This window comes from Neopelma chrysocephalum, unplaced genomic scaffold (genome assembly GCF_003984885.1).
Source record: "Neopelma chrysocephalum unplaced genomic scaffold, ASM398488v2 Primary Assembly neopelma1_97222, whole genome shotgun sequence".
In the NCBI taxonomy this organism is placed as follows: Eukaryota; Metazoa; Chordata; class Aves; order Passeriformes; family Pipridae; genus Neopelma; species Neopelma chrysocephalum.
Window position 1 is genome coordinate 3494136 of NW_020925863.1, and position 10373 is coordinate 3504508.

The 10373-nt window shown below is 38.3% G+C and overlaps 1 protein-coding gene across 2 annotated transcripts; it reads left to right on the forward strand.

The window, feature by feature from the left end:
• The first annotated feature begins 307 nt into the window (after positions 1-307).
• EXTL2 (exostosin like glycosyltransferase 2) lies at positions 308-8374 on the forward strand. Of its 2 annotated transcripts, XR_003532325.1 has the most exons (6): positions 308-493; positions 2076-2146; positions 3279-3706; positions 4241-4341; positions 5069-5139; positions 5749-5791. XR_003532325.1 is itself a non-coding variant. In XM_027671889.1 (5 exons), exons 2-5 carry the CDS (start codon positions 2142-2144, stop codon positions 6238-6240), a joined length of 996 nt encoding a protein of 331 aa, XP_027527690.1. In that variant the 5' UTR covers positions 321-493; positions 2076-2141; the 3' UTR covers positions 6241-8374. The 2 variants fall into 2 exon arrangements, 1 of the variants encoding a protein (XP_027527690.1); XM_027671889.1 differs by lacking the exon at positions 4241-4341 and having other exon boundaries at positions 321-493; positions 5749-8374.
• The last annotated feature ends 1999 nt before the right edge of the window (positions 8375-10373 follow it).

Below are 10373 nucleotides of genomic sequence, written 5' to 3' on the forward strand. Positions count from 1 at the left end.
CCGGCCGCCACTGCGCCTGCGCCGCCGGGCAGCGGGGCTGTGGGGGCGCGCCGGGGGCTGGGCCGGGGCTGCGGGGGAGAAGCGGGGCAGGGCGCGCTGCCCGCTGGTGACACACAGCGCGCCCGGGGCGGGAGCTCTGTTCTGCTCCGCCCCGCGCCGTGCCAGCCACTCGCGCGCGTTCCGCTGGCGATGCCGGGCGCTCCCGGCGCAGCTGTGGCGGCGGCGCTCGACGCGGGGCGGGGGCGCGGCGCGCCCCGCGTGTGACCGCCGGGGCTCGGGGACCCGCCGTGCGGCGCGGAGCCTGCCGGGAGGAAGCGCGGGGACGCCCCGCAGGAAGCGGCGCTGCCGCGGGGCCGCCCCTGAGTCACCGGAGGGGCTTGTGCGGGCGGTGGGGCCGGGCTGGCACCTCTGCTCCTCCGCCCTGCCCTGCCCTGCCCTGCCCTGCCCTGCCGGTGCCGCCTCGGGAGCACCGCCCGGCCGGAGGAAGCGCAACGTGAGCGAAGCCGTGGGCGCGGGGCGGGAGGTGTTGATGCTGCGGTGCTGCCGGGCCGCACCGAACTGCTGCGGGGTGCTGCTAACGGGGTGTTGCCCACCAAAGGACGGGCACCCGCTCGAGAAATCTTTTCTTCGGAACGAGGATTAAGACACTGGGTTTTGACAGCGGGGTTTTTTTTCGTCATTTTTATTTTGTGTTGTGTACAGGGAGTACTGTACGGTTTCTTAAAAGAGGTCAATCCTGCATTGCAGTTTCATAATTTAACTGGCAAAACTGATCTGCGCTTTCACAGCACATCAGAAAGTGCCATGATGCTAATTCTAAATAATCTAAAAAGACGCTTATTTTAATTAGGGACTGTATAATAATATAATCCTTGCTTGTCACTACATGTTGTAAACACTAGAATGTGTTATAAGCAAGGAAGCCTCATAAACAGCAAACAATATTGTATGCTTTTAAATTTTAATTTATCATTACAGTAGTACTGGTAAGTATTGTTGCAACTAGGTTCCAAACTGGGGAAAGAGGATCTAACGTTTTCAAAAGCACGTAGGATGAGGATACTTTGGACCTCATAAATGCTGAATAGCCACTCCTGCTAATAATTTTTAGCAATCAGGTGTGATTGTTTAAACCTATAAAATTAGGCAACCAAAACAAGTGATTAGCTCCTGGAAATAGTTTCAGTGACCTCTCCTCACAAAGTAGTGGTAAAATTGGAACTCAGATTTGGGAAGACCTGTATATGTGGACATATTCTGATTGTTATACACACAAATTGGCAAATCTGTATTTTTAAGAAGCAAGTTTATATAGCCCAAACAAATTTCTCCTGTGAAATTTCACATTGGTTCAATTATTCAATAAATTCAGCAAATTCTTGTTCTCTGAGCTTTTACAGTACTTTTCCTAAATCAAAATTAAAGACTTTTTAGTTTTAAAAGAACACAATCCATCCCACAATCTAAGAGCCTTAACATACAGAGGTTTCTTATACTGCTGTCCTGCAAAAGGAAGGATCTTGAATATCCTTCCTTTATGTGTTTACACTTATATTTTCCAAGCTGCCAAACCAGATGGGAAGAACAGAATTCTGTGTCTTAAACCCCTGATGTAACTCGTTAACTCAGTGGAAGGAGAACATGAAGGGGATGAACCATAAAATAAAATAACTTCATTGGGAGTACTTGCCTGACTGTGGTAGCCAAATATATATTTTAGTGGTGCCTGGTGAACAAAGCAACAGCTGGTGAGGTTCTGGAGAACTACTTGTATCTCTGTAGTTGAACTTAAGGATGGAACACACAGACATTGCACTGGCACAAGGCGACAATTTTATGAGTAGAGAAACATGCTGTTCTTTTCTTTTTGACCATCTGGTGTAATAACTTCTTTCTGGAGTGTTCATTGAAAGGCAGAGACAATTCAACTGAGCAATAGGAAAAAGGATGGGATAATTGCCATGAATGTGTATATCGCTCAATAATTGAGAGGAACTTTTACTTGTAAAAGAATGCTGGGTAGCATGTAGATAATTGTTGATCTTCACTTATAGAGTCCCTTTAATTTCCAACAGATTTAAAGATCACAAACAACTGCCCTGTAAAAAGAAGGGGGGAAAAAACGATCCTACTTGGCAACAATGAGGTGAGTTGCGAGGCTTTTTAGATTAAAATAATCTACATTCACATTTTCAAGCATGGTATTTGCACTTTGGAAAAGAGGGATTAAAAAATCAGTGAAAAAACACTCTCAAATTGTGATTGTTCAGCTGTCCTGGATCACTGAATTTGATCAGAATTCCCTGCTGAAAGCCTAGAAATTACTAATGGAGTAACATGAGTAATATGTATAGATGAGTAACTGCTTATAGTAGCAAGCTTAGAGTATTTATCTTGCATTCAATTCATACTAAAGCAAAGTAGGAGAGTAAAGGAGGAGAAAAGGAAACTGTATGAAGTTTAACAAATAAAAGTGCTGGATTCTGCAGCTGGGACAGGGCAACCCTGGATATACAGACAGACTGGGGAATGAGATGCTGGAAAGCAGTGCCATGGAAAGGGACCTGGGGGTCCTGGTCGCTGGCAAGTTGAATCTGAGTCAGCAGTGCCCTGGCAGCCAGGAGGGCCAACTGTGTCCTGGGGGGCATCAGGCAAAGCATCGCCAGCTTGGTCAGGGAGGGGATTGTCCCGCTCTGCTCTGCACTGGGGCGGCCTCACCTCCAGGTGGTCCTGTGCATTGATATAGGAATATAAGAATTAACGTAAAAATACAATAAAATAAGGATCTAAAGCTATTGGAGAGCATGCAAAGGAGACCTACAAAGATGGTGAAGAGCCTTGAGGGGAAGCTGTATGAGGAGCTCTTGAGGAAGCGTCTTCTCTCCCTTTTGCTTCTCAGCTAAAGTAGAGCTCCTGCAGTGCTCAAAATACTGAATCTGAACAAATTTGCTTTCTAATTTCAGCTGGATAGGTTTGATTAAATATATCTATGTTCAGTCAAAAACACAGTACTGAGAAAATAAGAAACAATAAACAATCTGAAGAATTATTCTGGATTAATTTCCACAAAAGAATGAAATTCAAAGTTAACAAAAAAAGGTGAAAAGCAAGTAAACATAGAAACAGAGTACCAGAAGTATCTGTCTTGACAGTAATTGACCAAAGTCCTAAAATCCTCCTTATTTATTTACTTGAACCAAAATCTGCTTAATATTGTGGGAGTTCTGCTCATTAACATGGATTTAATGACTTTTCCTTTCTTGTTACTTGTTTTGAAGGTATTTTCACTTCTGTAAGCTTCCAGGAAGAGTTATGGGAATCCGCCTACTCCGCTTCACCTCTGTGGTGATCATCGTCTTGCTTCTTGTGGCAGGTGCTTTAACAGCTTTGCTTCCCAACATCAAAGATGACAAATTGCCCAATTTGAGAAGGGAACCAAAACCCCAGAGTCAGTCTGCCTTGGATTCATTTACTCTTATTATGCAGACATATAATAGAACTGACTTACTGCTAAAGCTCTTAAATCATTATCAAGCCATCCCCAACCTACATAAAGTAATTGTTGTGTGGAACAACATTGGTGAGAAGACACCAGAGGAGATGTGGAATTCCTTGGGTCCTCATCCTGTCCCTGTTGTCTTTAAAGTTCAAAGTGTAAATCGCATGAGAAACAGGCTGCAGAATTTCCCTGAGCTGGAAACAAAAGGTAATCAGCAGTTCATATCACTACTACTGATATTACTTTCATGCTTAAAATCTGAATGCTAAAAGAGAGATGGTTTGAATTACACTATGTAATAAAGCCATGGATGTGCTGGGTCACTTAGAATGTGGGTAGTATAGGGGAAACCGATGTTCTGATATCAGATGCACAGCACCAACAGGCTGTCGGTGAAGAGTAAGGAAAAAGAAGAGGGATGTCACAGTATTTCATGGGCTTTTGCAAGTGTTCCCCCTTTCCTTTGTCAGGCAGACATAGGTAGTTCAGCCTCTCTTCCTTGTGTAGCGTAAACTGAAATTCATAATGCATGTATTTGTTGAGTGTGCACTAATCTGGACTTAAGTCATCTGGTAAAGATTTGATGTAATCCATTCCTTTTAAGACTGAGTTCTCAAGCATGTTCTGCTCTTCTGAGAAGCCTCCCTCCCTAGCTGTCTGGCTTTTTTTCTCAAATTATGCATCCCTTTTAAGAGTATTTTCCCCAGTCTTTTGGCTATTCATCTAAATATTCTTCCTAAGCTCTTTCCAGGAGGTGCACAACAATAAGTCCTGTTTGTTTCAAGTGGATAAAAACCCCATATGTTGCATTACAGACCTGACCTTACTCATGATTAGTAAAGGTAATTCTATTTACTGCCCCCTTCCTAACATGCCTTGCTACTCCAAACCCACAATTTCTAGGAAGACATTAAAAACTTCAACTTCCCAAGTGTTTTATTTACTGTAATAGGATTTGTGCCTACTGTAAACTTAAAAAGCTTTAATGCATCTGGAGTTCTAAGATTATCCTTCCTTTTCCACTTCCTGATAGTCTTTTGTCTAAAATTCAAGGCAAAGAGTCTTCCTTCTATAGTTAATCATATTGAAAGTTGCCTGTGCAATTTATTTAACTTGCTTACTTAGAACTTGTAAGTAGTGAGGAATGAGTAAAATTTTACACTAAGAATCCTTTATAAGACTCATGCTAAAGAAAGGTATCTAACTCTATTTTAGTTGTATCTTTACACAAGATTAGCAGAATTTTAAGCTGCTTTGCCAAACACTCCCAAGTTTTCCAACACATATCTCTCCAGCTGTACTACAGATGGTCAAAAGTTGCTGGGTTTTGTTATAGCCTGGCAAATAATCTAAAACTTAGGTTTGCTTCCAGCTACCACAAAGCTGCAACCTTGCTTTAGCTTTGAAATATAGTTATGTTTTCTCAATCTACTTTCAAGGAGTTGTAATTCAGCTTAATGGTTATAGAAATTTCACATTTAATTTGTCAAATACTGTGCTGTGTACTGTGCTCGTGTATTTAATCTTTTGATAAATTAAAAGTTTTTCTTTTGTTTTTCCTCCCTTCAGCTGTTTTAATGATGGATGATGATACCCTAGTCAGTGCTCATGACCTTGCTTTTGCCTTTTCTGTATGGCAGGTAATGTTTTGCATCTTGGCCAGCAGTATTTGTGACTTACAATTGAGATTAATGGGTTTATTTGGAGTAATACTGTATCATAATGTTTGACCATTGGTTCTCTAGCTGTAAAGTTAGATTATGGAAGGGCTGAAGTGTTGAATGGTAGAAATTACAAAAATAATCTTTTGTAGTAGCTGTACCTGTAATCTATAACTTTAAAATTGTAACTCTTACAAAAACATGCAGCTGCTAACTGTTGAATTTATTTATATTTATTATAGTATAGTAGTTTGTTAAACAAAAGTGTTACGCTTTGCAAAACAAGATAAAATGTCTGTAAAGTTATTTTCAGTGCCAAATACACAGCTGCAATTTGTGGAAAGATGTTTCTTGGCACTGCGTGATGTGGAATGAGGCATACTGTGTCAGTTTTGTGAAACTGTATTTAATTGCAACGTTTATGCAGATCAAAGGACCATATGTCAACAATTTAATTATTTCCTGGCAATAATCTTGTGCTCCTCTCATTTAAAAAATGCATAAATCTCTCTTATGAACGTACTTAACACGCATTTCACAGTGTGGGGTTCACTTTGATTTTTTTTTTAAATTTCTTTTTTCTTTCAGCAATTTCCAGAGCATATAGTGGGATTTGTTCCTAGAAAGCACATTTCTACTCCTTCAGGCGTGTACAGTTATGGCAGCTTTGAATTGCAGAACCCTGGATTTGGAAATGGAGATCAGTATTCTATGGTTCTTATCGGTGCAGCATTTTTTCACAGTGGATATTTAGAAGACTTTCAACGACAGCCAGAAGCAGTTTACGCCTTAATAGATGAAACTCAAAATTGTGATGATATTGCCATGAATTTTCTGGTAGCCAAGCATACTGGAAAGCCTTCAGGAGTGTTTGTGAAGCCTGTTGATATAAGAAATTTAGAAAAAGACACTAACAGTGGCTATTCTGGAATGTGGCACCGAGCAGAGCATTTGTTACAGAGATCCTACTGTGTAAATAAACTGGTTAATATTTATGATGGCATGCCCTTAAAATATTCTAATATCATGATTTCTCAGTTTGGTTTTCCTAATTATGCAAATCACAAAAATAAAATGTAAGCCAATGAATTTAAGGTGTTAAATGGTAAACTGTACTCAGTAAACTGCACTGAGTTCAAGGAGAGAATAAGGTGTAATTACTGCATCTTGGCCATTCCTCTGTGTAGCCTCTGATTTTTCTCCATTGGGCTTTTGGGCTTTTTATGTGTTTTTTTTTTTTCTTTCTAATTAATTCACCAAGGTAAGTTTTCTAAAAACTTAATATATAGCAATGTTTCGCTATGATAAAATCATCCTCTTTCCTTAAAATCTGAAAAGCTACTATAATTATTAGGCCAATTCTTCAGAAATATGCAGTCAAAAATGCACTCCCACCCTTCAGATCTTACTTTTTTTTTTCCTTGAATATACGTATCTAGTCTAATGAGGCCCAGGCATATTTTTGACGGTTATTTGTTGAGATGCTTCCTTGCCTTCCCTCTCCTCACCTCCTTCTGTTCCCAGTGAAACTGTAGAAGAGCTACAGTGAACTGCTGGCCAGGCTTCTACACTCCTGTACAAAACCCCTTTGAAGTTTGTATATAAGCTGTTCGGTGTCCTGAGATGTTCTGAAGCTGCTATGAAAGCAAGAAGAGTACCTCACCTTAATCTCAGATAGTCCTAAAACCATTGCCTACCATATCTATTCCTGCTGAGATAGTGGAAAATGATCTGTGATGTGGCTTTTTTTCCTATTATTGATTTGCCTAGAGTTGCTGAAACACTGCAAGCAGCTGAAAGGTAAATCCTAGCGGTTGGAAATGTAAGAAACATGAATACATGAAATATGACACATAAGCAGTCAAAGAAATGGATGGGATGTTATTTGTTAATACTCTCTTTAGTACTTAGTTTTATTTTGGTATTTTGCATTTACATTGATACAAAAATGTGCCCAGGAAAATCCTCACTTGTTAAAAATGTCTTATTTACAATTCCTAGTAAGAGCAAGCTGTTCTACATTTATTACAGTGTACATTTTGTAATTATACAGGTCTGTTTTTTTTTTAACTACTCTTTCAAATGCGTATTTACTTTCTAGTTCCTTCTCTGGTTTTGGTGACTATGACAACAGAATTAAAATGTGCAATCAATGGGTAAAGCATTAGGAAAAAAAAAGTATTTTACACTACAGTGATATTTGACAGGGATGGACTGTTATCAATCTCTGAATTCCCTGGCTTCATTTGTAGCAAGAAACAGAGCTGCTGTCAATAGCTTTTGTTAAACTGGGGCTCTGTAGTTCTGGAAACTTTGTGTTAACATAGACAGGGCAAACCTTTTCCACTGCAGTTGCAGAAGGGTTGGGTTTTGTTTTTTGGTTTTTTTTTGTTTTTTTTTTTTTTTGTGGTATGGGAGAAAGAACAAAAGACAGTGATTTTCCTGGACCACAGAATCTGACTTAGCATCCAAAGCAGATTTAGTTTCATCTGCATCAGCTTTTAATTGATTCTTAGTATAAGTTCAAAGGTATCTGTGGGCAACCAATAACAGCTAATACCTAGTAAACAAATAGCATCTGCACAAAAAAATGTATAATTTTATCATTTTTTTGGTAATACATTAGCTGAACAAAAAGTGATTGAAGAATGTGACAAGTTCTTTACAGCAGGGTGTGAGTCTTTGGGGGAACAGAGGATTCTTTTGCCTTGTTCTATCAGTGTTAAAGGATTTTGATTTCTGTTCAGTGAAGTCTTCCTAGTACTTTTGTAAGACTTAAAGGGCAAAATCTTAACATGGCATTGTAAAGTCTGCTTAATTTTGTTGTAATAGTGAAAAGTAGTCTTTAATTATTGTATTGTAGTGCTTAGTAGTATACAAACAGGTCTATCATCTTTCCAGAAATGCAACTTTCCCACTTGTAGTTTACTGTATTTCATTTACTTACTGGTCTTCCGTAATTTCTGTTCTGTGCAGTATCAGCTAGAATCGTGAAGACTCACAGTTGTTGTTTATCTTATTTTTAAAATGTGAAACAAACTGTCAGCTCAGCCAAATCTTAGTATTGGGCTCTGTGTTGGATGGAAGGAGTTGTTTTGATTTGTTCTGGTTTTTTTTTGTTCTTCTGTATCAGTGAAAAAATTAATAGAACAAGCTTTTAATGATATTGTTAAATTTAATTTGTACCATTGTCAAATAAAATACAGAAAGCAGATTTGTGATGATTTTCAGATTATTTACCAAAATTTTCAGTGTTAAGATGTCTAAAGTAAGCTCACAGTTTGCATACAGATGAGCAGCACCAAGATTTCTTTTTTTAAAAAACGTGTACTTGTTGCCACATACACTCATTTAATTTAGGTAAGGCCCACTTGTGAGGGAAGAAAAGACATCAAAAAAACACAGCCTTAAGTAGTTAGTCTTAGATAGGAAAGAAAATTCAAAGGTAAGACTTCAGCTCCAGTCATAATTCATTTTGTTTAGGAACCAAAAGGGTTTTGTTTGCTTATTTTTTAAAGGCTGATTTTTATCCTTTGGTGATTATAAAAGTGCTTTGGGATTCTTCAGTGAAAAACAAAATATGCATGTGATTATTTCTTCTAAGATATTACCTAGATGTCATTTAGAAATATTTTGGAGTCTGAACAGATTCATCACCACCTCTGAATGTTCTGTAGAAATTAGTGCTTATGCAACATAGGGTTTTAAAATACCTGAAAGATAAATCCTAGTTGAAAAAGTCAGGATATTAGTGTTCAAATACTGTAACAGGACTACAAGAAAATTGCTTCTTTACCAAAAAATGCCACAAGATGTCACTGTAGCCTTGATATTTGATATCAAATGTTAAAACGAGTAATTAGAATTGATTATAAAAACAAAGTTATACTGGTTCAAAACATTCTTAAAGCTAGGATTTTACAAGGAAGAATTAGTTAAATTATCATAGTAAAAACTACAAGATGCAATACTGGAATTGAAAAAACTTGGTTATTCTGTACATATTTTTACAGGAGAGAAAAGAAAGATTAGTTTAAATATTTCCGGTGCTGACAAAGGCTGTTGCTAATTGCCACAAATGAGAACTTCTATGCAATGAAAATAGTATTTGTAATTTTGCAAAAGGTATATAAGCAGTATGCAAACATATGACAGCAGGGCTTCAGTTTCTTCAGTTCCTAGATTCAGCGTCCAGCTAGATGGGTTTACAAATAATAGGCTTCAACACAAACAGTTTCTAAGGATTCTGGATTCCGGATTCCACTGCTCCATCTTTGCTTCTGTTGCCAAAGAGAGCACTGTTAAGACTATTTTGAGTATGCTCATTCAAACTCCCCTTAAGTGCAGCATAGACTTAGAAATGTTACCTGGAACTGTAGTGAAAGTTTGAGTCAAAAAGGGTCTTATAAAAACTATGGTTCTAAAGATAATACCTTACTACCCCTTTTCTTACAGATAAGGCTATGGTACCCCTTAGACAATTAGCTGTAAGTAAAAAAAAAAAAATTGATTTAATTAAGGGTTAAATACAAGTGAAAGTCCTATAGAAAGGACTTTCCTATATAAGGAAAAATAAACCCATTGATTTCCATGAAAAATAAATTTTATTTTTTATTTAACGTGCTGTTACAGCTAGGGCCTCATTCATGTAAGCATCTTGTACGGAACAGTACTGAGAATGATATTTCTGATTAGGTTAACAGGATCAGATCCAAACAAAGTCATATTTAGGAATATTAGCTCTGGAACTTTTAAAAAAAAAGTAAATAAAGCAATGTAAGAACACAGGTATAAATTATTAGAACCAAGACAAAAAATAAATAAGCAACTACACAACAAGTTCCACTAGAGAAGGGTTTTCTGTAGTACTTCACCTTATTTGTAAAGCTTTCAAGATTATCCAGTGCTTATAACACTAGAATAAAAACAGAGGAGTCAGAAGTGTTGCACACTCATGTTTAGTCTCAATTGCAGACACACTAGGATTAATTATCTGAACTGGTAGTTACAGTAGGTTATTTACAGTGTTTGGGAAAGATGGTGATAATAATGTCAACCTCAGGGCTGCATATGGCTTTGTATTACAACATCTTTTTAAGGTGTTTCAAGGGGCGGGCGGGGGTGTTTGGGCGAAGAAGAACTCTTTTTCTCTTTTTTTTTTTTTTCCTCCTCAAGTTATCTCTTCTTTGCAACTTTTTGCTTTTGTTGTAAAT